Here is a 27,225-nt window from a genome sequence, read left to right as displayed (position 1 = left end):
AAAAACCCCCCGTATAGCATTCGCTGTATAAGCTGGTTTGAAGGAGTGCGTTATCACAGTTAGGCTTCTTGTCCATCTGCAGTTCCTGGAAGCATTCATGGGTGCTGTGTGAGCTGAAATGTTTCAAAGACTCAAAAGAATAGGCACTCGAGCGGAGGTGAAAAACGGTCCGTTTAATGCCCCACTGGCCGTCAACGGGAGTGTTCACACCCACACGTAAAACGCGTGGCGTCAACGCGTCAAATCTTTTAACGTCGAGGTGTTAATTCGTTGTTTTGAGGCGTCCGTAGTGTATGAATGGGTGTGTGAGTGTGTATGTGATTGTGCCCTGTGATGGATTAGTCCAGGGTCCAGAAAAAGTTTTACCTTCCAGCACGATAACGACCCGAAGAACGAATCCAAGAAAAAGGGACCCGCTTCAGATGATGATCCGCGTTATGGAATGACCCAGACAGAGCCCAGATCGAAATCCCCTTGCAATCTGATCGACTTGGAGAGTTGCGCAAGGAAGAGTGCAGTAAAAAAATACCAATATTATACTGTCTAATATGTGAAATGTTTGGCATGGTACATCCATTAAATCATAAACTATAGGACGATTTTTAAGATTAAGTAGCTAGCTAGATAAGCTGCCTTGCTAATTTGTGATTAGCATGGCCTATTTCTTAACCATCCATCCATCCATTTTCTTCACGGCTTATCCTACAGGGTCGCGGGGAAACCTGGAGCCTATCCCAGGGAGCATGGGGCACAAGGCGGGGTACACCCTGGATGGGGTGCCAATCCATCGCAGGGCACACTCACATACACACTCACACACTATGGACAATTTGGACACGCCAATCAGCCTACCGTGCATGTCTTTCAACGGAGGGAGGAAACCGGAGTACCCGGAGGAAACCCCCGCAGCACGGGGATTATTTCCTAACCAACCAAACATTAATGTTACTGAGTAAAACGATAATATAGCAAAGAAAACAACAACAAAGATATATGATCGCACTTCCTTGTAAATGAACAGATGGAAATGGGTTTCACGTTACCTGAAACACTTTTAATCACCCCCGCGGTTTCCTTCTCCAGCGGTGTTGGTAGGTCTTTTCATGGGAAAATAACTCATGCAAATTCTAGAATTCACCAGAACCCGTCCTGTGCTAGTTTGCATATCAAAACACGTTACAGGGAGAAGGAAGATCTTATGAAATCTTTGGTCTGGCACCACAAACGAAATATTCATGTACAGTCGGGTCCAGCATTTGTGTCATTTCGCCTCTGTACACCACCGCCGTGGATCTGAAATGAAGCAGTCCAGATGTGACTTAAGTGTAGACTTTCAGCTTTAATTCGAGGAGTTTAACAAAAAAATAAAAATAGAATTACAGCCTTTATTTATTTATTTATTTATTTATTTATTTATTTATTTAGAGAGTCTCTCAGTTTTCACAGGCTCGAAAGTGAGCGTACAAACAAACGATTATAAATATAAGGATTATCTGCAATCAGTGACTGCCTAAAATCTGGAACCCACAGGCATCACCGAATGCCGAGTTTCCTCGAACCCTTGAGATGCTTTTCCAGGCCTTTACTGCAGCCGCCTTCAGTTGCTGCTGGTTCATGGGTCTTTCTGTCTTCAGTAAGTGAAAAGCGTGCTCAACTGGGTTGAGGTCAGGTGACTGACTCGGCCGTTTAAGAACACTCCATTTCTTTGCCTTGAGAAGCTCTTGGGTTGCTTTCTCTGTATGTTTTGAGGCATTAATCATCTGTACTGTGAAACACTGTGCTATCAGTTTTGCAGGAAGTGCAACTCTGTACGCTTCAGAATTCATCCTGCTTCTTCGATCAGCAGTCACATCATCTATAAACACCAGTGACTCAGTTCCACCGGCAGCCACAAAACTCACGCCCATGCCGTATCACTTCCTCCACCAGGTTTGATAGATGATGTGGTATGCTTTGGATCATAAGCTCTTCCTTTCCTTCTCCGTACTCTTCTCTTGCCATCATGCTGCTACAAGTTAATCTTGGTTTCATCTGTCCAAAGAATATTTATCCAGAACTGCTCAGGGTTTAAATGTTTTTTTTTTTTTTAAAAGATATTTTAGAGCAAAGTCTGATCTGGCCTTTTTGTTCTTGAGTGTTATGAATGATTTGCCTCTTGAAGTAAATCATCTGAATTTACATTCGTGAAGGCGTCTCTCGATTGTAGCCTTCGACAACGATCCTCCTACCTCCTCCAGAGTGTTCTTGACTTGGCTAGACGTTGTGAAGGGAAAGAATTCTGCGACCATCCATTTGAATGGTCTTCCGTGGTCTTCCAATCCTTTTGGTGTTGCTGAGCTTGCCAGTGCACTCCTTTTTTAAGAATGTACCAAATTGTTGATTTGGCCACGCCTAAAGTTTCTGCTATCTCTCTGATAGGTCTGCGTTGTTGTCGTTTTTATTTATTTATTTATTTTTTCAGCCTAATGATGGCCTCCTTCACTTGCATTGACACATTATTGAAAGTTGCACCTTGAAAGTTCTCATGAACGGCTACCAAATGCAAATTCAACACTCGGAACCAACTCCAGACTTTGTGTCTCTGTCCAAATACGTATGGACTTAATACAGCCAAGAATAGAGTTTAAAACAAAGAACAAAGAAATGTGCGGGTGGGACAAACAATGGGGGGGGTCAGTGATTGATCGGTGGCTTGGCAAGCGCAGCACGGGCTTTACACGCTGGTGGTGAGTCGACTTGTATGACCAGCAGCTGTGCTGTGAGCTTGAGAGCTATACTCAGTGCAGGACGGTCACTTCATGACAGTTCAGATCATCTAAATCTAGGTGATTCTAAACGAATCAAAACTGGAACTTCTTACAGAATTGTAGTTACTGTTTAAGCCGTTTTCGGTCCACTTTTAGCCGTAACATTAAGTAAAAGTAAACGTGACTCGTCAGACCAGGCCATCTTCTTCCGTTACTCCGTGGTCCAGTTCCGATGCTCACGTGCCCATTGTAGGCGCTTTCAGCGATGGACAGCAGTCATCACGGACACACTGACTGGTTTGCGGCGATGCAGACCCATACACAGAAAGCTGGATACACTGCGTGTTCTGACACCTTTCTATCATAGTCAACATGAAGCTTTTCAGCAGTATGTGCTAGAGTAGCTCTTCTGTGGGATCGGACCAGACGGGCTAGCCTTCGCTCCCCATGTGCATCAGTAAGACTTGGGCGTCCTGTTGCTGGTCACCGATTGTCCTTCCTTGGACCACTTTTTGGTAGGTAGTAACCTCTGTATACTGGGAACACCCCACAAGACCTGCTGTTTTAGAGAAGAAGTGACCTGACCCAGTGGTCTGGCCATCTCCAGTTACCGCCCAGCTCTGCAAAGCCAGTGGGTGGATTAGTCAAGCTAAATTGCATGGTCCCCCTGCGACGGACTAGTGTCCCACCCAGGATGTGTCCCTGCCTCGTCCCCATCGCTCCCAGAACCCGTTTTGAGAAACTGATGAATGACGTAAGACTGCCTGTGTTTAGAGTAAACATGTTTGCCCTTCTCTTGTTAGTCGAGGAAATGTCTTAAAATGATTGTTTATGGAAACTACACAGTCTCAAGGTCAATACAGATCTGCTAGGTAGAAACATGGCTGAAAAACCCTGGAGTATTTGTTTAATTCTTACCATATAGCTATTTACAGTTCCCATTATTCTAACTTTGGACTAAACTATCCTTGAATTTTAGGTTGAGCATAATCATACTTAACCTACAACTTAGCCTAAACATGTTTGTCATCAATCATCATCAGTAACACCTACAGCTGCCCTTAAACCGTTTTATACTCTTTGTAGATTTCAGACATCCAGTTCTGAAACTCTAATTTTCCAAATGAAAGACTTGATACTGAATCAGTGCTGCGGTGGTTTTAATGGATCTGTACCACAATCGTTAGGCATTGTAGATGAACTACGGGTCACAGCCGTGCTTAACCGATTACTACAGTATAAAACATGACGGTACAGCAAACAGGCAGTGGACAAGAGCGAGTTCTATGAAAGGAGCATTTAAAAAAAAAATAAAATAAAATAATGCATTAAATACAAAACTAAAAGACATTCGATATTTACTAGAGATATGTCTCTGTAAAATGTGCAAATTCATTTGGTGTCTCCAAAACTGAATATGAGCACATCGAAATACTCTCAAGAGGGGAAAACAAATCCCACATGAAAGGCATTTACTTTGAACTTCAGGGATGAGTCATGATTGACAGCTTAAGTGTCCTTTTAAAGGTAGGGTAGAGGAGGTGGGTTAGGGAGGGGCGTCTGCCTGCTGACTGGTCACTGGGCATTCAGTGGGATTTCCTGAAAGGCAAAATAAATAAATAAATAAATAAATAAATACAAACAATAAAAATCAAAATTAGTCATTAAATGCCGGAAAAGTAGCTTTTACATGATCGAGTAAATCCATGTATGTGTGCGTAACACTCAAGGAATAAGGGTTAAAGTAAAGGTCAATAAAGGCTTCTCTCTGGCTTAAATGAGCTGATATTATAGCAGTATGGATGGCAATTTCATGCACACACACACACACACACACGCGCGCGCATTTCAAAACACCGCAAAGAAAAGGGCACATGCTGGTTTGTTTGTTTTTTTTTTGCATGTCATGCGAAATGTGAAAATGTAATGCAAAGAGACAGAATAAACACACAAAAACCTCTCAACATATACATCTTCACTAAAACTAACCTTCCATCTGTAGGCCTTTTATCCCAAAAACATACTTAGACTGTGACAGAGAGGTTACAGAACAGATACGGGGTGAGAGAAGAGAGAGAGATTAGTGTCACCATGCTAGATACTGTACATAATGAGGTGATTAGAGAGTGCAAGAGGTGCCTTTGCACCCCCCTACTGTTGGGATTACACCATGCAGTCCCAAAGTGACCGCCATTTAATTACAAAGATACAAACTTCACACAGAGTTTCGACTCATCATCACGTCCCATGTTACAAATCTTCTTCAGAATGAGTCCATTCGATCGGTTTAGCGGCTCATATCTATAAAAAATGCCTCCCACAACCTGATAAGACAACTTCAGGTGGGTTGATTCGGAACTGAATCGCGCTAGAGTTCGCTAGTTCACTTCCCCACAAAAAATATATAGAAATAAAATAAAATAAAAAAAAAAAAGTAGGAGGGGTGAACGTGATTCAAACCGAAGTGCTGCATCCGTGAAAGCACCCTCACGCCGAGTCAAATAATTGGCTTTTCATTTATTTTGAATGTGTTCTTCATGATCTCCGTTTAGGACATTTTCACACCTGGCTCGTTTGGGGCACTCGTTTCAGAACCTGGTGCGTTTTCTCCCTCGGCTCGATTCGTTTAGACACACGTGACCCTGACACTAGGATCGGCAACAAAACAAACCGCCTGAACGAGGTGATGTCGGTCCAACCGAATGCAAACTCTGAAGCGGTTCGCTTGTGGAGAGAAAGCACTCGGACCCGACGACCCGACCTGTAAAGTCATGCGTGATGGGAACTGCGTTACGTAAAACGCGTGCTTTTGTTTTGCTAATTACATCGTTTTCCTTACATAAAGGAACAGCTTCGGCTCTATGCTTTTGGGTAGCTGCTCAAAACCTGAAGGGTTTCCGTTGCTTACTGGTCACACACACACACACACCATATCTAATTATTTGGTGTTGTCAGTACCCTCAAAAGCAACATTATGCTATTTTATATTACGACCAGCATCAATTTGTATATAACATTTCTCAAAATCATGCTATAACAATGTTTATATGGCACAAAGGAACCAAAACACTCATTTTTTTTAACGTGGTCACTGTGACCATTTGAAGTCATTTTATAGGTTATTTGTCACTAAATAAACTATAACCCCAAGGACCACTGACTCCTCTCTGGACTGGTTTGTTCCTGAATGAGAAGTGAAAGGAGAAAAAAAAAAAAGTAGTGGGTAACATTGTGCTGAATCACTAACTCACCTCGAGGTTTCCTCGTGCTTTCCTTAAAACTCCGTGAGTCAGTGACACTACGGAGATAGACAGAAGTGGTTAAAAAATGGTCGAGTACAGAAGGAACACACGAGTCCGCGTGAGTTTTGTGAAATGTCTTACGCTGCTCGATGATGATCCGCTCCATGCCCTCTTTGAGCTGATTGGTGGAGCGCAGGCGTTTGACCGCTCCGGTCAGCATTCGCTCCTGCTGACGCAGTCTGCTTCTCAGCTGAACGATCTCGCTCCTCAGCACGTCATTCTGTGAACGAGAGACAGGGGGAGACAGAGAGAGAGCGAAATATATAAGATAAAATGTAGGGTTTTAAGCAGCATTTAGATCTTTTAGTTAAACTGTGCGTAAATGTTTTTGTAGGCCGAACTGAACTCCCTGAACTGGCGTTGTTGATTTTCTTTGCATTCCCATGCGCATGTTGATTAATGCCGATGACCCTTTAATTACCGAGCTCATTCCCACAAAAACTCGGCCGCCACAAACACACTAACTCGGTAAAAAAAATCCTTTTATATGGCGGCGTTTATTTTGACCTAACTGAATGGCTAGTCTTATTTGTCTTTAACTAATGGATTTCTTCTGGACTCTTTCAAGACATTAACATGAAACAACAACAACGTTTTATTTAAGTTCTTGGCTTTAAGCCAACTGTTAATCACACTGACTGCCTAAGTTGTTGTTTTTCACCCTCAAGCCTGTCTAGACGTTCGTTTCTGATCCGTCATTCCAGTTAACTTGGTGAAGTGATAAGGAACTGTAACGTGGTCAGGACCTGACTGGAACTACTTGTTCTAGCTGTGCACTTATTGAAAAATATCTGCATGCCTTAGACCATCTATCAACCAATCAGAGCAGAGTATTTAACAGCGCTGCGGTATAAGTCGGGATAACCGAGTGACTGAAAAGGCTACGATAATACGCACGGTATTCGTTTAAATGCGGCTTGTCGAAATATTAGCACGCGAAATCTGCTATTTCTTTCAAATAATTAGTGAATTAAATGAATGAAACAAATGACCCTGTTTGTAAATCAAGCAACACAGTTTGCGATTGATCAGAAACGGCACGGCTAGTCGCTGCGGTTCCTCCGTTGGCTGATTTTATCTGCAAATGAACGACATCTAACTCTTTAGCTGCGACGCGTCTGGGGAGATTTTATGCAGCAAGAGAAAGACATCGAATAGCTTTATCGGAAACTGTTATCTGCAGCAACAAAAACTCCCCAGTCCTCAGAGAAATGTGTTGAATCATTGTGCGTTATGTCTACCCTGTAGGGCTGTGTGTATGTGTGTGCGTGGCTTTTTATGTGGATGTGTGTGTATTACCTGCTGAGTGTCTGTGAGGTCTCCTGTGGGCAGAGATATTCTCCAGAGCAGCTTTAGCAGTCGCCCAGCCTCCTCCAGCACCTGCTGCATGGTGCTCACACTGCCCGAAAAACCTGCACACTCCACAAACTAACACACACACACACACACACCTCATAATTAATTAGATATAATGAAAAAGAAATACGTTGTATTTCCAAGTGTGTATGGTTAGTAGTAACATGCACAGTAGCAATATGTCCTTGGCTATAATTAGAGAGAGAGAGAGAGAGAGAGATAGTGTGTGTGCGTGTGTGTGTGGTGACTCTATCCTAAAGCTGAGTCAATGTCCGCAGTGTGTGTTCTGACCCTGTCCAGTAGATGCTTTTACCCGCTAATATGACTTGGGGAAATTTGTAAATGAATAAATGTTTGAATAATGAATAATGAACTCAGGGCTGTTGTTATTATCAAACATTCATTATTCGATTTAGTCATCAAATCTTGTCCATGTTATCTAGTTAGTGCTCATTTACATATTTTGAACAAGTTGCAGTTGTCTGTGAATGCATGTATTTATTACTTGTGAATTTCCCCAGTGCATCCTAGGGCAAAAATATTGCATCCTGCAATGTGAGAGTGTGTGTGTGTGTGTATTTCAATCCTGTAGTTTAATCTAGCAGTGGGGTGTCCATTGTTGTGTGTGTGTGGTCGGACCCGGTCCTGTAGTTGTTTATCCATGGCTGCAGTGATTCTTTTGGCCTCTCTGATCTGTTTGCTGAGAGCGCTGTAATCCTCGATGAGGCCTAGAACATGACGCCCATGTCGATCTGCCCACAGCCTGTGACCTGGAACCAGTCGGGACAAAGCTGGAGAACCGCTTCGTACAGAGCTACCGCTGTCTATGTACACACACGCACGCACGCACACACACATAGTCAGTTGAGTGAGAACTCATTTTTAATTCATTTGCAGGTTAAAATTCTCAGAAGTCAGATGTTTATCCAGTCAGATATGCAAATTCCCAAAACAGAACAATGTACCGTATGCAGCGCTGGAGGGGTCTGTGTGCGAGTGTTGGCGTGGCATCTCTGATTTACCTCCTTCATCTGAGACAGAGAGAGACAGAGAGAGAGAGAATATAACAGCATGCTCATGATAATATATGATATAAATAAATAAAGAAGGCATATTGCCAAGATCCAAAACACATATGATGTTACTGAACAATAAACAATGTACGGTTTGGGTATGGAATCGGTTGGGGGGGGCGGGAGTTGTGAATGGGGGTTACAGTTCCATATGGTGTATACCATTTGCTCGCATTCCTATGACTTCCTGAATACCATATATGGAGTTGTTCTTTTCTTACATTGATATGCTTCCTGTTTTACGTAAAAATGCCCTTCCACCTGGCCAGTGAATAGTTAACCCTTTGTCTCTATTGTGTGTCGAGTACAATACATATACTCTGCCTTTCTTTGAATAAATCTTGCCATTTGAATTTCGTGTCATTTGGCAACTCTCCCAAGTGTTTGGTGCGGGAAGTGTGTGGCAGAGCGAGGGCGCCTTCTTTTTATTTTTTATGTACTTTTGCGTTCACTCTTCTTAAGAATCGTAACCCGAACATCGGTCCTAACAACGATTAAACATATATTCTATTATACAAGTATTTGTGAAGCAAATTTCAATAACTTTTCCAAAATTTTTCTGGGTTTATTGATTATTCCAAAAAGCGGTGCACTACCACCTAGCGGACTGAAACGGAAATGCTTTTGCAAACGGATTGAATGACGGTATTGTGATCATTTGATCAAAAACAGCCCAATCATTGGGATAACCGTGATTAATAACACCAAATAACTGCCATTTGTTCCCGCAATCAAATTTCACGTCACGTGCAGAGCACGAAAGTGAAGATTTATGAGAACACTGACGACAAATGCGAACTGACTCAATGCCTATGTTCATTTTAATGTGTATTTTAAACTTAATAGCAGATATGTGTTTGTAGACCTGCTTGAGGGAGTAGATAGTTGATGTTGATGGTAGATGGAGGATCAGTTTGGGTCAGTAGTTGTTGTTCCAGTTTGTGTCTCAGTGCGCTGTTGGTCTGGATGCTTCTCTCCAGCTGCCGACGCAGACTCCGTACTTCACTCAGTAACTCCTTCAGATCCACATCAGAGGACTCAGAACCACCATGCTCCTCTTCTAGATACACACACACACCTTATATATAAATATTGCAAACCTTTTTTGGTCTGTGCACGTATGGGTGTGTGTGTACGGTGTGTACCTGTGTGGGTGTGTACCGAGTTCCTGATCTGTTCGTGCACCTGGAGCTCCACTTGCACCGATTGCAGAAGTTGTTGGGTGTCTGCCAACTGCTGCTTTTGGAGATTTTGCTCACATTGCAACCTACAAACGGACACAATTGTTTTACACACCGTCCCCAATACACACAGACACTATTTAACAGAAATGCCTGTCTCTGTCGTCCACTGCAGGCCCTTTTCAGGAACTCAGGACCTTTAGGTGCATTTCCGGAGGGAACAAGGCCATGCTTTACATCATTTTCATTAGCATGTAAATGAATCTGGAAGTAGGTGCATGCCTGTGTACGACCTTTCAAGTTATCTTTATTGTTATCCAGTTTGGAGTGTGTGTGTGTGTTAAGAGTACAGGCTACAGGTGTGTAACTGATCACTCTCCAAAAAAAAACCCCAATGTGTGTTACCTGTACAGGCTGTTCTGCAAGTGTGTGCGTTCCTCACGCAGCGTTTCACACTCTTTTCTACTGAGCTCGAGTTTGGCCGTGTGCCTGGACAAAGTCTCTCTCAGACAGTCGTTCTCCTTTTGTTTATCTACATACAAACACACACACACAATTTGTTTACAGTTAAATAAATAAGATTCAATCACGTTCTGTTTTTAGTTTGTGATATAATTAAACAGCCAAGTGTGAACTCAAACATTTGTGTGTGTGTGTGTGTGTGTGTGTGTGTGTGTGTGTGTGTGTACCTCTTGCCGCCTGGTTCAGTTGTTCTTTAAGTGTATGGTTCTGAGCCCAAAGGTAATGGATATCACTGTTCATCTTACTCGGATCTTCTGACCCAGCAATGAAGATGTGAGTATCTGCCGAAAAGTAAATAAAACACATTACGTATTCGGATGATTTAATATAATACTTTAAACTTTGCGGTAGCACGCTCAGCGAATGTGCACGAGGGCTGCTGTGTATGCATGTGTGTGTGTGTGTGTTAGGGATTGTGTGTGGGTGTACCCGGATCTCTCTCAGCCTGCTGAAGTTTTCTCTCCAGCTGCTCTCGGAGTCTCTCGTTGGTGCGGATGGTTTCCTCCAGGCGCTGACGTAGAGCTCGAATCTCCTGTAAGTGCTCCGTTAACCAATCTGAGAGAGAGAGAGAGAATAATAAGGAACAAGATAAATAAAATAATAAGGATCGATTATTTGTTAACAAAACCGGAACCCCACAAACAAAAACACACGCTCTCCTCTACCTGGACTGATGCTGGCGTGGACCGGGTCGTGCCGGGTCTGCTGGAGGTCCGTAGCCTGGCTCTGCGAGTGCGTTTGTGTGACTGACGAGCTGCTCGGAGTGTGTGTGTGTTTGGTCGGCGTGGTGCTCGGACTCCGTGTGCATGTAAGGATGGAGTGAGTGAGGTCCAGTTCGCTCCTCAGTGTGGCATTAAGCTCTTCGCTCTTTCTCAGCTGCTGCTGCAGACGGTCGTTATCCCTCTGTAGAGTATAAACACTCCCCTCATCACCCCGAGATCTATTCGAGTCGTCAACCGCACAGACTGATGAAGGGTGGGGCTCAGCATCAGGAACACACTTGCCACTGGTTGATGTCATGCCTATGGGAAACCAAATACACAGAGAGAAGGCGATAATAGCGAACCTAGTAGCAACAGCTGTGACAACAATGAACAAAATAAGTCAAGGATTTGATCCTGACTAATTTCCTCTCAGCCATAGTAAACCATGTAAACGCTACTCTAACTCATTTTATAATAGCCCATCATTACACTGAATGAAAAAATGTCACGTGCACTGTCAGTTAAATAGCCTCTTCCTAAAAGACTCTAGTGATATCCAGAAGACTGGAGTCCAGAGTTGATGACTTTCAGGTCCACAGGCTTCATTTCAGGACGCTCCGACGCCAGCCTGGTCCTGTACTTTTCTGATATCAGGCTCTCTATATGTAGTCTTCGTAGCTTTGAGCAGGAACCCGAACTTGCTAGCACTAGCCCTAACTAACCTCTAGCTGGCAAAGTATTAAAGACTCTAGGCACGGTAGCTCCTCAGAGTGCGAAAGCCTCGGCAGTACACAGTCCTCCAAGTAGAAAAATTCTCTTCGTTTACCTGACCCGTCCGAGGTCTCAGCAGAAATGTAAGCTTTGGAAGGATGCTCAGTTCCTCTCACGCTCACACACAAAGGCCCTCTGGAATAAGAGGTTAAACCTGATAGGCCTGGTAAATAATATATTTTCAAGGACTGCAACTGGACACCGCTCGGCCGACTATACCGCAGTCAGAAAACTGTGAAGTGACGTGAAAAACAAGTGCACTCGCACGAGCACACTGATTTACATCTTAACTGGGGTGTATTTTTATCACCTGGAGGAAAAATAAACTTCATAACCATTCAAAACTCATTCACCGTAACGACCACGAACATGTACTATTTAAACAGAACTATTTAACTCTCTGACTTTCATGCCGGTACACTTCTGTAAACATGACTGAGCAGAATAGACCCTTACATACATTATATATATCTAAAATATCTAATATATGACTGCGTAAAACCATACGACCGTACCTAAACCTTGTACTCAATGACAAAGATACCAATACTGATACGGAAATTAATACGCTTGCTATTAATCAACCATCGACATCTCAGAACATTTCATTTAGATGTGTGTACGTCAGTGTCCGTTCATTAGCGCGACGACGAGCGTATCTAGCGCGTCTAACCGAGCCCGGATCTCGCGATGGGATTTCTCTTTCAGGTCGATCAAGGCTGTGTGTGGAGGTGATCGGTACCTTCAGTTGCTCCTTCGGCGGCGAGTGTCTGAAGGTCGTGGAGGCTGTCGTGAACGGAAACAGTGCTGCTGTTAGAGATTCTGTCACTCATTTCGGACTCGAGATCCTGATGCATACTGGGAGTTTTGCCATGCAGCTGGTCCTTCAGCTGCTCGATGAGCCTTTCCTTCTCCTGGAGCTCTGCGGTCAGTCTGACATACACAGGCACGGACAACTGATTAACAGGCATCTAAGCTACTACAAGCCACAGGTGTCTGAAATCAGCTCGTAAACACACATGTTCACGAACCACAGGGCAGAAAACACACACCAAAAAAAATGATCTGCACCTAAAAGTGAAAACCCACTAAAAATAAAACGCAGCGCTAAAAGGCCTTATACCACAACCCTGTTGCATTCCTGCATTCCACAGCATTACACCCAACTATTAATGGATTAAAAAAATATGGCATGCCGTTCTTTAATAAATGAAATGGATAGGATTGGAAATTTGCTGTGGTATAAGGGGAACAGAGCAGGTGCTGTTATTAAAGAATAATCATCAACTCTGAGGTGTGAATGGCCGTCTACTTCAGGTTGGGACACATCACACCACCCTGTCATTGCTAATTTTACAATAATGATGAAATTTCACTCAGAAGGATAAGCCAAATCTGTAAGAAATAGGTAAACGTGAAGGAACGACGAGTAGCTTAAGGTCCTGAAGGGAAAAAGTAAATATGTGCTGAGAGAAAAAAGATACGAGGAAAAAACATAGATGAGCAATAAAACACGGCCAACCTGGGTAAACGTGACCGTTAAAGCGCACGGCGTAATAAGCTCGGCTCAAATAAATACGTGGATAGTATAAGCATGCACTGAAGAAAATCTGGGTAGACGGTGTGACGAAATCAAAAGGTCATTCTTCATACTCAAAGAGGTAAAGAGGCAAGAAGAAAAGACGACTAAGAGGGGAACGTGAACTCCAAACACACACACAAACACACACACACACACATAGATGCACACACACTGCACTCAGGCTCCAGCGCAGGAGCAGCCCCACTCACAGGTGTACATGCTGCTGCGTTGCCACAGCCAGGTTCTGGCTCTGCCTGCACAAATAGGTGATCTGCAACTGGTGCTGCTCTCGGTTATGTTCTAGTTGACTACGCAGCCACTGCAGCTCCTCCAGCAGCCACACGAGCTTCCTGACACAGCAATGGCGCACAGCAGAGGCATCGACATGCTTAAATTAGCAGCTCTACCGCTAATCAATCCTGTGATGTGAACGGCTTCCGATCGCGAATGATCGGATCTTTCCAGTGCAAAAAGTAACCCGGGACACGAATTCAGCGGGCATGTGCATTTTTTTAAAATTCCTGCATAGAAGTGCATTGGAGTGACATAACAGGCTAAAACTCTTTAAAAATGTTTTGTTTGTGAGTTCCAGAACATGCTATTTTCGTAGGATTTACTATGCAGTGACCCTGAAGAAAAGTTCTTTAAAGTATGTGTGTGTGTGTGTGTGTGTATACAGTCATACGTAACGTATTAGAACACTGTTATGATATCAAGTTCTGAGGTTTAGAAAGGAGAAATGCATGGAAGCATGTGTTTAAAATGTGTTTTATTCTCATGTATGACTCATGAGTATGTGTGTGTGTGTAAAAGCATGGAGGCTCACCTCTGAGCCAGCTCGAGTCCCGACAGCTCGTCGTTTTCTACGCGAGGATCTGCTGGGTAGTGAAAGTGACGTGATTAGGTGAATAGCAGTACACTGAGACATATGTGAAGGCATGCACAGATTAAGAATCCAAAGATCAACACTAATACTACTTTTCTCGTCATAATTGTTTATGACATTTAAACTGCATGTAGAGGTCCTGCTCATACGCCGTTCGTTTTATGTTTCAACGTGCTCCCAATGCTATACAGAGCAACGTGAAAAAGAAGGCGCACCGCCGTTCACTAAACAGAAAAACCTGTTTAATAACCATAACAGTTTCAGTTGGGATCTAATTCAGGACATTAGCCATGTAAGGATTAAAACATGATGGGGTGTGCTGTTACTGGAAAATAATCAACAGGGTGGCTTTTTGGTGTATTGCTGTACTCACCTTGCTCCAGTTTGTCCAGTAGGCTGAGACTCCAGTCCAGGTGTTTTTGGAGAGTTGTGCTTAGGGTGCTCTGCCCATCGTTAGATTGCATCAGCTCCTCTAGCGCCCCCCGAAGCTCCAGCAGCTGCCTGCGCTGCTCGGCGCCGAGGGTACGCGAGACTCGAATCTGCTCACGCAACTCGCACAACTCCCGTGCTTGAGACTGCACCAGAGACTCCATCCTGCAGAAAGAAAAAAAGAAAAAAAAAGGATTTAATAGCTTAAACATGTCACTCACATTCTATTAAGAAGCTGAAAGCTATAATGCAATTCCTAAACTAGTGACAGCAGTAATTTTGAATTAATTTTTAAAACAAAACACAGTCCTAAATGCGCAGCATACTGTCTCAGTGAACTGGAGGGGCGTTCTCTCATAACTCGCCTGGATGGAGAAGCTGACTCGTTACTCCTAGCGGTCGTACGCTCTCTCTCCAGCTCGGTGGTAAGCTGGGAAATCCGAGCCTTCGTTGCTGCACGTTCCTCCTCTTCCTCACAGCTTGCAGGGTCAGAGGTCACACTCAGAACCTCAGCAGTCGAGCGCGTCTTGTGCAGCAGTCGCTGGAGGTGTGCGATGACCTTGTGCTGACTTTCCACCTGTGACCGGAGTTGCACGAGCTCACGGGTGGGGTCAGATTTGGGGTCGTGTGGCCGAGGAGAGCTGAGATCGGGTGAGCTCGGGTAAGACGGGCTGGACGCCGTCGTGTCCAGATTGTCTGCTGAGGTGAATCCGGAGAGAGCGGGGTCCAAGCACGCGACGCCGTCTACATCTGAGACACACGATGACCGAAACAAACATGTTACACACGCGACAGGTATACTTTAATATATCACGTTTGAAATTCAAGCGCGTAGAATTCGGAAGAGAAGCGAAGGAACTCGTTAGTGTGAACCCGTTACTCCAGGAAGACGGCACGGCCATGCAGAAATGAGGAAAGTGATCATCGAACAGCAGGGTTTGAAAACCGACCCAAGACCAGAGCGGTATCAGCAAAACCCTCCTCTTAACAACGCACCAACTCTCATTCACCTCCAAGCGACCGTGTGAAACATGCAGAAATGACGGTTAGTATCGGGAATCTTTCCATTATTTCCTCAAATTTCTGACATGCAAGAGATGCAGAGTGCCCAGAACATGCAGTATACGCATTTTTATTGCATTTTCTCAAAACTGATTCGATACCAGCTGTTCCCCGTCGCATAAAAGCTACCAATCTGGGAGCATGAAGGATAGCACATGCATTCTCAGGCACACAAATCCAGCACATCTTTCTTAACTGTCACTCATACAACGTCACAGGGCAGCTTGTGCTTGGAGGAGAGCGCGAACTGCCCTGTTTTGTTCAATAAGAACAGACGTCTGTGATCGTCTAGAATAAAATTAAGCGACAGACAATACATGGAAAGTCCAGTAAGTAGACAGGGGTGTTTTTTTTGTGCTAAGAAATGTAAGATTTGGTAGAATAGAAACAGAGAGAGAGTTAGAGTCGCCAATTCTTTCTCGTCTACCTGTGCTACTGCCTTCCTCTCTTTCCACCTCCGTCTCACTCCTTCCACTTGTCTCGTAGCCGAGGTCCTGTGTATCCACCTGAATGCCTTTATCATCCTGTTCACCACGAGGTGCTAGGACGCATGAGCGTGGGCGAAAGCAGCAACGACTCGTGAGTGATCCAGCTTCCATGATATTGTATAGAACATGCTTTGCGGTCTCCAACAACACATTTTTAAAATTGTATTTTTTACAATTTTTTTTTACGTTTACACAGTGGCGTCAACAGCAGGTACGGTCCATTAGTGTCTTAATCACGAGTGCGTTCGTAACATGCCTACAGGTGCATCTCAAAAATGTACAATACTGTGGAAAAGTTCATTTTTCCCCGGAGTCATTACACACTTCCAGAGTCATTACACATGAAGTGAAATATTACAAGCCTTTTTTTTTGTTTTAATCTTGATGATTAAAACTTTTCCACAATAATCAAATTTTTGGAGATGCACCTGTAGGTGTGTTAAGCATGCGCTCGTGATTAAGACACTAACAGAGTCTTGTCATACACCTGTATATTATATGGCAACTTAGCATGCTTCAACCTTTAAAGTTACCCTTAGTAAACTTTAACTTTTACACAACACAAGGAGCTGCTAACCCCTCTCTTGCTCTTGTACAACTCGGAATGATAACGTAACTAACAAAGCATGATGGGTAACCGTTGCCAAGTAGCTATTATTTGTTTAACGGCGATTGACAGTAGTGTAGTGTACACTTTTGCTTTACAATGTTTGTTTTTTTTGGATTGTCCTATCATTTAAAGAGCATGAAAATGATAGGGAAGCTCCGCTCACCTTTGCGTCGCTCTGAGTGTTTCTCCCTCTTGGACGAGTTCTGCAGGGCGATGATGGATTGAGCCGAAGCCAGTTTCTCCTCCAGCTTCTGACACGTTTTCTGCTTCTCTTTTAAGGCCTTCTGCAAGCTCTCCAACTGGGCAACACCCTCAGGGTTTAACCCACTACCTCCTTTAAGGCCTTGCCCCTGCTCAACTTTAAGTGCCTCCTCTAGCTCCCGAACCTTCTGAGCGTGCCGTTTAAAGATCTGGACGAGCGATGTGAGATTCTTGTGGAGGTTCAGGTGTGGACTTCCTGATCGATCAGGATCCCAGGTTTCTGATATGTTCTGTTGCCCCTGTTTGTGCTGTCCTTGGGAAATCGGGGTGCTTGTCTTCTGTTGTGCAGCACCTGAAATCTGTAAGGTGTGCTGTACTGGTTTGTGTTGGAGTGGACCCACAATAGTGCTGTGGCTTATATCCGCACTGCCACGGTGCCCAAGCCGGTCTCGTTCCAGGAGTGCCTTCTGAAGCCTGTCCAAGTTCTGTTCGAGCTCGGTGTTGGTCAAGATTTCAGGACCATGCAAAAGCTGATCGGACCTTGAACAATAATCCGAAAGAGACTCTACTGCTTGTTCTGCTGCTAAAATACATTCAGAAAGACACGCAGCCAGTCTATGCTGTCCCTCTTCATATTCGTGTACCGTCTCCTCTCGTGGACTTGTGCACTTGTGGCTGCAAATCAACTCCTGGTCTTTGGTAGTGCTGTTGTGTTGAGCACGCAGTTTGGTAATAGTTTCTTCTGCAGTCCTGAGCTTTTCCTGCAACTCTGCATTCAGCCTGCACTGCTGTAACAGTGACCCCTGAAGGGTCTCGGCTTGGCGTTGCAGGTCTGACGCTGAACCTCCATCTGGGCAATACAACTCCTTAGGAGTACCTGTGGAAGCGTTTTTCTGCTCCTGCAAGCCCTTGAGCTGGCTGAGCAGGCCCTCGAGCCTCTCACACAAGGCTTGTGGGTCATTCTGAGCAGAGAAAAAGCTTCCAGGCTGATCAGCTGAAGTCAGTGATGCAAGGGCAGCCTCGACTGTGTTCAAGCACTCTAGCAGCTGAGAGTTGAGCTGATCTTTTTCCTGCACAACTCTTTGAAGCTCAGTGCACTGCCGCTGCAGTGACGAATCAGATCCCAATCCAGGCTGCGCCAGGCCGCTTTCAGAATCCAGGTTACAAGCTGTAAGGTATGCAATTGTGGACTTTGCAGCGTGCAAGGCTTCCAGGTACTGACCGTTCAACCGTTCCTTCTCCTGAAGCTCAGCCTGGAGCCCGTCCCAATTCTGCATCTGAAACTGAAGTTGGGAGATGAGCTCCTCCTTCTCCTGGCACTCTTGGTTCAGTAGCTCCAGCTGAGATAAGAGTTCTGACTGTGGAAAGTCAGGTGCACTCGTTGAACTTGGCCTGGCGTCGCGGTTTCGTATAGTCTCAGGGTGTGTGTTTCGTCTGGACTCGGAATCCCAAAGAGCCTCAAAGCTGCTGCCTGGAGAACTTTGAAGTACTGCCCCATCGAGGCCTCTGCTCCTTAGGCTGTGCTGCTCAGAATCTGTTGTACTAAGTTGCTCAGTACTTTCCTCTGTATCACGATCGGTCGGCTCCTGTCTGTCCCTTTGCTTTACAGGTCTCATCGCTACTGGCAGCCGTGATTTGGTGTACGCCTGCAAAGCAAAACATTAGGTCAAACATGTTGTACCTTGAAGTGTGTTTAGATACAGAACATTCTCTGTGTAAAACTTGTACTAGAAATCTGATTATTGCTGATGAACACAGAGTTTTCTACAGTGCTGTGAAAATGTTTTTGTGTATATCTCGTGCTTAATAGTTTTAGAGCTTCAAACGAAACACAACATAAAACAAAGGCAACCTGAGTAAACATACAATACAGTTTTTATTTTTTTTTACTGAAGCCAAAAAAAGTTATCCAACACCTTATCACCCATGTGAAAAACTAATTACCCCCTTAAACTTGAAACCTGGTTGTGCCACCTTTAGCAGCAATAACAGCAACCAAACGCTTCTGATAACTGGAGATCAGTCTTTCACTTACTTCTAGGACTAGGATTTACTCCTATGATTTGGATCACTGTCTTGCTGCATAATCCAGTTACGCTTCAGTTTCAACTTACAGACTGAAGACCGGACATTCTCCTTTAGGATTTTCTGGTAGAGAGCAGAATTCATGTTTCCCTCAATTATTGCAAGCTGTCCAGGCCCTGAAGCAGCAAAGCATCCCCACACCATCACACTACCTCCACCATGCTTGACCGTAGGTATGATGATCTTTTTGTGGAATTCTGTGTTTGGTTTACGCCAGATGTAACGGGACTCCTGTCTTCCAAACAGTTCTACTTTCCACTCATCAGTCCACAGAACATTCTCCCAAAAGGTTTGAGGAACATCAAGGAGTGTTTTGGCAAAATTCAGACGAGTCTTAATATTCTTCTGGGTTAGCAGTGGGTTTCGCCTCACCACTCTTCCATGGAAGCCATTTTCCCCCAGCGTCTTTCTGATAGTGGAGTCATGAACAGTGACCTTTATTGATGTAAGACAGGCCTGTAGGTCCTTTGATGTTGCCCTTGGCTCTTTTGTGACTTGCTGGATGAGTCGTCGCTGTGCTCTTGGAGGAATTTTGGAAGGACGGACACTTCTGGGAAGGTTCGCTACTGTGCCGGGTTTTTCCATTTGGAGATAACGGCTCTCGCTGTAGTTCTTTAGAGTCCCAGAGCCTCTGAAATAGCTTTGTAACCCTTCCCAGACTGATGTATTTCAATCACCTTCTTCCTCATCATTTCCTGAATTTCTTTCAATTTTTGCATAGTGTGTTACTCCGTAAGACCTTTTAACCCACTTCATGCTGTTGAGAAAGTTCTAGATGTGATTGAACAGGGTTTGCAGTAATCAGGCCTGGTTGCGTCTAGTCCAGCTGAACCCCATTATCAGTGCAGTTTCATAGATTTGGGGAATTAGTAACTATGGGGGCAAATACATTTTCACACAGGCCCAGTTGGTATAGGATAACTTTTTTGCTTCAATAAATAACATTATCATTTAAAAACTCTATTTTGTGTTTACTCAGGTTGCCTTTGTTTTATCTTAGATTTTGTTTTATTTCTGAAACAATTCAGTACGAGAGATCCACACAAACAGAAGAACTCAGAATGGGGCGAATACCCTTTCACAGCCCTGTAGCTATGTATTACATATATTTTATAATTCTAGATTATTTAAAGTCAACCTATTTCTTGAAGTGCTAATGTAGGGTTGACTGGCAGTGTAGGTGATCAAGACGTTCTGGAAATCTGATTATTGATTATGAACACATGGAGTTTTCGATAATCGGATTACTAGTCAAGCGCATGTGAACATGACTGAATTGGTTTCCCCAATCCAAATTTTGCCGTTATCTGATTATTCTGTACACATAATAGTAAAGATAAAATGTCTTTTTGTAAGGAGAGTATCACCCCAAAAAAAAGAGGCATACATGAAGCCTTAAGACTTACTGCATGTTTCAGGCTTTTGTTCAACTTCTTGCTTTGGTCTGGTCTGCCTTTCTTTTTTCTTTCTTTCTCTTCTTCGCGTTCTCTGCTCTCATTTTTTTCTCTGTTTTGTATCTCCTTTAGCCTATCCTCCAGACTGGCAGCATGTCTCTGAGTGGCCTCATGCTCCTCCCTCAGACGCTCCATCTTCCGTGCCATGGTGTCAATCAGTTCCGGCCCGACCCCTGGCCCATCGTCAGCTTTTGCTTTTGCATTGCGCTGGAGCTGTTCCTTCAATAGCCGAACGACTTTGCGGTGACTTCGGGCCTCCGAGCGGAGGGTCTGCACGGTCCGGTGCAGGTTAGCCTGGCCGTCGTTCTCTCCGGAACTTTCCGCGCTCTCTTTGGACTCGGCCGAGTTGTCTTCCTTCAGGAGCACACCGAGCTTTGACATTTCTGAACGTAGTTTATTTACCTGCTCCCTGTAACAGAGGGTGAAAATGCAAATGCCATCAGCGCGCTATTAAACATCGCTTTTATATCATCATAAAGTGAGACATCTTTTTAAAAGACTACTGCTGCTCAGACTACAGCATGCTCACCTGAGATGAGAAACAGACTCTGCTCCACAGTCTCTAAGTAAGGATGCAAGTTCCGCCCGCTCATTCTCACCCTGGTGTCCAGGAGCATATGGGGAGTTTCCATTATCTTTCAATGGCAAAGGTAACGGAGAACTCGCCATCCTTCTTTGAGCCGCAAGACTTTCGTCAGCTGTCTCCTGGGAATAAAACAACAAAGTTCAGCTGAAATGTAGCTGTAGCTAGCATCGTGCAAGGCAACAGACAGGATACAATCAGTAATTGTAATTAAGAAAGAAAGTGCACCTATATTGTAGAGATGTATGCTAAAATTGCTAATAGGTGTAGCTAGGAAGTAGGTGAACCCAGTAAAACTTGTAAATTGCTTTAACAATAGATAACGCTCATTGAAAGCAATGTGTAGTCCATTTAGGAATGGAAGCTAACCTAATTATTATGAATAGTATTGTTAAAAACTGCCGGTTGTTCTTAATGTAATGTAGTCACACATACAGCACATGTAAAAAGCTATAGAAGGAAGCTATAGACATCTGTGAAGTTGGCATCCCATTTAAAAAAGAAAAAAAAAAAAAAAAAAGGATTAGTTTGTGAAATACAATTAAGCTATAACTCTTTGGCTGAAAGTGACATATACAGTCAAACCCCCCTCCCACTCCCCGAAAAAAAACAAAAACATAAGTATACCCAATGGAAATTGTGTTTTTTTTTTTTTACATATTTGGACAAGTAAACATTTGATCCTCTTTGAAACAGCGCCTATTAATAAAGTTGATACACTCTATCAAATCACACATAAAATCGACATTTTGTAGTCATTTTCACAATTTAAATTAACAAAAAAAACTGATCAGTCAGATGGAAAGATTAAGTACACGCCTACATTTAGCACACCTTCAAATCCATACAATTAGAATCAGGTGTTCAGGATCGGGTGCCAGTGATTAGAACCTGCTTAGGAAGTGCAGGTGGAACCTGTGTTTATATTTATACCCCTCTCTCATATCTAGTGTCTGGTGTTCCCTTTGTTATTGAGGTGTGTGGTGTCATCATGCCAAGATCTAAAGAGTTCTGTAAGACCCTCAGAAAAAAGAGGTTGTGGATGCTTATGAGTCTGGTAAGGGATTTAAAATGATCTCCAAATTATTTGAAACACATCATTCCACTGTAAGGAAAATAATCGACAAATGGCGCAGATTTCAAACGACTGGCAATTTGTCCAGGACCGGCCGTCCCAGCAAATTCAAGAACCCCAAAATTTCATCACAAGATCTGCTTGTAAGTCTAGCAATTGTTGGTCTCAAAGTGCAGGCTTCTACAGTCAGAAAGAGATTGCACAAATTTGATCTGTGTGGGAGGTGTTTCAGGAAAACGCCTCTGCAAGACTACAGTTTTCCAATGAGCATATAGGCAAAGACCAGGCCTTTTGGAATAATGTGCTCTGGACAGACGAATCAAACATAGAGCTGTTTGGACACAGTACAAGCAGACATGTTTGACGCAGAACAAAGACAGCTTTTCAGGAGAAGCACCTCATACCAACTGTGTAGCACGGTGGAGGAAATGTTATGGTTTGGGGTTGCTTCGCTGCCTCAGGCACTGGAGAGCTTGCATTCATTGATTCAACTATAAATTCTGCATCATATCAAAGAGTGCTTGAAGATAATTGAAACGTCTTTGTTTTTTGAAATCCCCCCCCCCATTGAAACGTTGTGGGGGGGATTTGAAACGGGCCGTACATGCAGGAAAACCCTCAAACATCTTGTAACTGAAACAATATTACATGGAAGAGTGGTCAAAAACTCCTAGAAGCCTGGTGGACAATTACGCAAAACTCCTACAAGACGTTACTTCTGCTAAAGGGGGCAATACTAGCTTCTGAGTCCAAATATCACATCTATTGATATTTCTGCTGAATAAATTATAGAAAAAGCGAATTTCCCTTGTGGTTTAATTCAAGTATATCAACTTCATTAAAAGGCACTGTTTCAAACATGATCAAATGTTTGCTTGTCCAAATATGTCAAAAAAAGCCAACAATTTCCATGGGGTGTACTTATTTTTTCACATGACTGTATGGGAGGGGCCAACACCACAGATATTAGGCAAGCTATTACTCTAGGGTGCAGGAAATCTGAAAACATCTATATACCTTTCCCAAGTGTAAAATTTATGCCTCTGCCAGTAGGTGGTGAAGGCATTATGTTTTCGGGTTGTCCGTACGTCCGTGCATCCATTCGTGCAAAATTCTCATTTGTGCAATATCTCAAGAATGAGTGGCTGAATAGTTGTAGGATTTATATGGAATTATCGTTGTGACTAGCAGAGGAGGTCACAAGGTCAAATGTCTGAAATAGATTTTCATTTCCATAGATTCCTTATGTTTTAAAGTATATTTAAAGGGTATTTCTGGTATACAAATTAGTAACTAGACCAGACTTCTTGAGGCACCCTGTCAACGATGTTGGCGTCGAGTTCTACTCGTTTATTCGTATCATTCATTCATCAACGACTGCTTTGTCCTGGCCTATTCTGAGAAATAGAACTAGCTGTGTTTGTCAGAAAATATCATTAGCAAGTGCAAACATTTTCTGTGGGAGTAGGCGGGATTAGTAAACTTTCTGCTGGAGTGGACAGGACTTTGTTAAGAGGCGCACATGCACCTCTATCCCATAAGTATACTACATCTGTTGCACTCCAGAAAACAAGATTTACCTGTATAGTCCCTGTTAAATAAATAAATAAATAGAAACGACAAAATCGCATTCTACATCGAACATCAAGAAGAGTTTATAGTCAGCCTCTTTTTCTAACCTTCTCTCCTGGCCAAATACTAAATAAGTGCTATACGAGTCCTATTTATAAAGAGGAAAGAGTGACAGCGGCCCCTTACCTGTACACCGGGGGCAGCTAGTCTCTCGTTAGCATTAACAGCTAGCGGTCTGGCCAGTCCCTGCGGCTGCTATAGTAATGGGATGGGTGGTAACACATGACTTGAGAACAAAAAACGTCATGAAGGAAAATAATGTAAAGAAAGCATACAATAATAGCCGGATGGAGAGGCTGCAGGTGGTTATGGTCAAGAAAAACAGGCCAGAGAGATAGAGAGAGGAGAGAACATGGGTTAGGGAGGGAGGGAGAGTTAAACCTACCCCAGACATATAAAGAGAAATGCATGCACAAACACACACACACACACACACAATAAGGAACTCATCCATAAACTAATTTATAAACGAACACAGCCAAAATTAAAGGATAGAAGTTAGAGGATTAAAAAGTGGACAAGTGTTAGGAAATCTACAGATGTTACGAAGACGGTGTCAGTTTTATGAAATCAGGGAGTGTGCATCAACATCTGGCAAGACAAATTCTCTCCCGCTAAATAATACTAGTTAAAGAAAAAAAAAAAAAAAAAAGCACAAAATTGGTTGAGAAATAGTCAGAATGTCGGGTTTAACAGGGAAATTCTACTGCGAATTACCTCGCTGGATGGTGAAAAACCAACAAGGTCGAGTTGTCCCTGTGGCTCTCTCTGAGCGTTACCCATAGTGTCTCTCTCTGCCAGGGACAACCGTTTCTGCAGCTCCGCATTTACTGCCTGTAGCTCGGAGACCTTAATGAGAAAAGAAAAAAAAAAAAAAAGAAGCATGTAGAGAGAAAGAAATTCAGATGGAGAGACAGAGACAAATACACAAAGAGAGTCAGAGGGAAGGAACGAAAATAAAACCGAAAATATATTTGCCTGGTAAGTCAGGAAAAAAAAAAACCCAAGATAAAAGCAGTGAGAAAAAGAAAGCACGGTCAGCAGTGTAATAATGGTTTGCTTATTGAGATGATGTGACGCTCACCTTCAACCTGAGCTGTTCCACAGAAAGATGCTGTAGCTCCTCCTCTTGCCCCTCCCCTATACATATACTCATATAGGACGTCTGCTCGCCGATCAGACTCAGCGTGTCATCTGAAACGACCATCGAATTACTATTAAAATCAACCTCTAGACGTTTTGGTAAATTTAGGGCCATGACAGATCAAGACAACATCAAAGAACAAGCACCAATCAGGCAATTCAAATATTTGTGGACCTCTGTATAATAATAATAATAATAACATGATAATCGGTATCGGCCGATAAAGGCTATTTTTCACGCTACCGGCCATTGGCTGATGGTTTAGAAACATCCGATGATCAGGGCCGTTTATATCCTGTCAATCAAAAGAGGGCGGGAAAACACATGGATTTTGTGCTGTGTGTAAAGATGATGTCTCTCGTGTGGAACGACGACAAAACTGCAGTTTGTAATGTCTGTAATCTCTGCACTGATAACATTTTACACCGGACGCCGCAGCAGTGAAGCGGGAGTTTCAGCGTCGAGTCTAATTAATATTTTGCCGCACCGCTCGCGCTGAATTAAAGCGCCAGTACACTGTTGAAACGTTTAAATGAAGACGAGTTTACAAAAAAGTATATATTGTACAGAAACATATATTTGTAGAGTAGTGTATTTCATATCCAGTTAATGTTACTATATAACAAGTTCATATCATATATCACCAGTTTGATGTTGAGTGATGAAGTAGAAATGCTTGTGTTAGTGGAGAGTGAACGTGAGACTAACAGGAGGATTTTTAAAATTCAGTCGATGTTAATATGAATAACATCCAATAAGTTAATAATCTTACTTTAATCTTCAGAACGTAGATCATGTGTTCATGTTAATGCGAGTAATGTGTTTAATGTTGATGAGGCCAGTTACTGTGAAACAACTTGCTGAAATGGAGAGAATAAAGTTTTTTATTTGCATTTCTTTCAGAATTGTGGAATTAATTAATTATTCATTTAAAAGAAGGTATAAAAGGCAGAACTATCGGTTATAGGGATCGGTGTGTAATTTTTGATACGTGTGGAGAGATTTATTTAGCATTTTTGGAAGGAGTCTCCAGTGCCAGTGATTTTTAACAGCCACAGATAAAAGCTTTTCCTCTAAATTTTCTGAAGCGCTTGGTGACGGAGCGCTCGGCAGCTTCTCACTAACACGACAACCTGCTTTTCTCACTTATCCTGCACTGGTTCTTTTGGCTGAACAGCCTTCTCCTCGCTCAGTCGACATGCTTAATTTGCACTGACGAATGCCGACACGTCACAAAACGTCCACCTTACAATCTTCTTGGTGCGTCAGGGCTCCAGCTTTTTCCTGTAGCGCATGTATACATACCCATGTCATTGGCCTGTCCTACTCCTCCTCCTCTGCTCTGGATCTGGCCAAGTCGGGCTTGTAGAGATGCGTTCCAGCGCTGAGCTTCTTCTAGAGCATCTCGCATATTCTCCAGCTCTGCAGGGTCTGCACCTACACTCACACACACACACACACGTTAGTATACACACTCTCACTCTACTTCTAAAGTCTGTAGAGCCACTACTAAGGTAAAAAATTTTTATCTCCTGATATAAATGCTTTTGAGTTATTATTAAAAGATGCAGTTTATAATATTTGAAGTGTTTCTATAACTATAAAAAATCATATCATTTCAAAAGATACCTTAGATATTAAATTAGCCACGCCCCCCCCAACAGCTCTGGCTCTTTTGCTTAAAAGGTAACTCGCAAGGCGTTATATAGTTTCAACTGTGGGAGAGCGTTAATTGGGGGAAGGGAAGGGCTTGTTAAGGTTTTCAATGCATTTGCCTTGCCGGTAGCGTGGAGGAAGTGAATTCAGGATTAAATAGCTGGATTATTTATGATTTTTTAAAAAAATATAACGTATCAGGACTTCACCATTCCTGATCTCCCTCTTGACCCGTTTTCTTCCCTAATTATCCACCTTTCTGTCTGATGCATGGGGATTAAAAACAAGGTCATGTGGGCACAAACCAGATGGTCACAAAAGGATGACGGGATCTTGCTGTTATATCTTTCTAATTGTATCTCTATGTATTCGCCTCATATGCAGATCCGTGTCATATTTAGTAATCATGATGAAATCTAAATGCACTGCTTAGAACCTCACGACAGCCATTTTTAAACCGATCGCTCTTTGAACGTGGAAAAGCAAGAGCAGGACAAGGATAGCAGATAGAAACATCATGAAGGCCAGCCAGACATCATGAAGGCCAGCCAGACATCATGAAGGCCAGCCAGACATCATGAAGACCGGCCAGACATCATGAAGGCCGGCCAGACATCATGAAGGCCGGCCAGCCAGACATCATGAAGGCCGGCCAGCCAGACATCATGAAGGCCAGCCAGAC

At 43.3% G+C, this 27,225-nt stretch overlaps 1 protein-coding gene across 10 annotated transcripts in view; it reads right to left on the bottom strand.

Moving 5' to 3' along the window:
* Positions 1 to 3,890: 3,890 nt before the first annotated feature.
* The window catches only part of cdk5rap2 (CDK5 regulatory subunit associated protein 2), a 43,670-nt gene continuing 20,335 nt past the window's right edge, over positions 3,891 to 27,225 (bottom strand). For 7 of the 10 annotated variants that reach the window (XM_053649285.1, XM_053649286.1, XM_053649291.1 and 4 more), the window contains exons 26-49: positions 26,193 to 26,324; positions 24,828 to 24,937; positions 24,461 to 24,592; positions 23,870 to 23,938; positions 20,983 to 21,158; positions 20,406 to 20,862; positions 16,877 to 18,560; positions 16,043 to 16,156; positions 14,919 to 15,303; positions 14,498 to 14,718; positions 14,065 to 14,116; positions 12,399 to 12,589; positions 10,847 to 11,203; positions 10,611 to 10,736; positions 10,349 to 10,462; positions 10,065 to 10,191; positions 9,624 to 9,745; positions 9,344 to 9,538; positions 8,371 to 8,436; positions 8,045 to 8,229; positions 7,349 to 7,477; positions 6,131 to 6,269; positions 5,999 to 6,045; positions 3,891 to 4,346 (exon numbers count right to left, since the gene is read on the bottom strand). In XM_053649285.1, coding sequence (XP_053505260.1) covers positions 4,323 to 4,346; positions 5,999 to 6,045; positions 6,131 to 6,269; positions 7,349 to 7,477; positions 8,045 to 8,229; positions 8,371 to 8,436; positions 9,344 to 9,538; positions 9,624 to 9,745; positions 10,065 to 10,191; positions 10,349 to 10,462; positions 10,611 to 10,736; positions 10,847 to 11,203; positions 12,399 to 12,589; positions 14,065 to 14,116; positions 14,498 to 14,718; positions 14,919 to 15,303; positions 16,043 to 16,156; positions 16,877 to 18,560; positions 20,406 to 20,862; positions 20,983 to 21,158; positions 23,870 to 23,938; positions 24,461 to 24,592; positions 24,828 to 24,937; positions 26,193 to 26,324 — 5,354 coding nt within the window. In that variant the 3' untranslated portion in view covers positions 3,891 to 4,322. The remainder of the gene's footprint in view (positions 4,347 to 5,998; positions 6,046 to 6,130; positions 6,270 to 7,348; positions 7,478 to 8,044; positions 8,230 to 8,370; positions 8,437 to 9,343; positions 9,539 to 9,623; positions 9,746 to 10,064; positions 10,192 to 10,348; positions 10,463 to 10,610; positions 10,737 to 10,846; positions 11,204 to 12,398; positions 12,590 to 14,064; positions 14,117 to 14,497; positions 14,719 to 14,918; positions 15,304 to 16,042; positions 16,157 to 16,876; positions 18,561 to 20,405; positions 20,863 to 20,982; positions 21,159 to 23,869; positions 23,939 to 24,460; positions 24,593 to 24,827; positions 24,938 to 26,192; positions 26,325 to 27,225) is intronic. The other 3 variants (XM_053649287.1, XM_053649290.1, XM_053649288.1) reach the window with 3 other exon arrangements.

This window comes from Ictalurus furcatus, chromosome 18, assembly GCF_023375685.1.
Source record: "Ictalurus furcatus strain D&B chromosome 18, Billie_1.0, whole genome shotgun sequence".
In the NCBI taxonomy this organism is placed as follows: Eukaryota; Metazoa; Chordata; class Actinopteri; order Siluriformes; family Ictaluridae; genus Ictalurus; species Ictalurus furcatus.
This window is presented reverse-complemented; position numbering and strand designations above follow the sequence as displayed.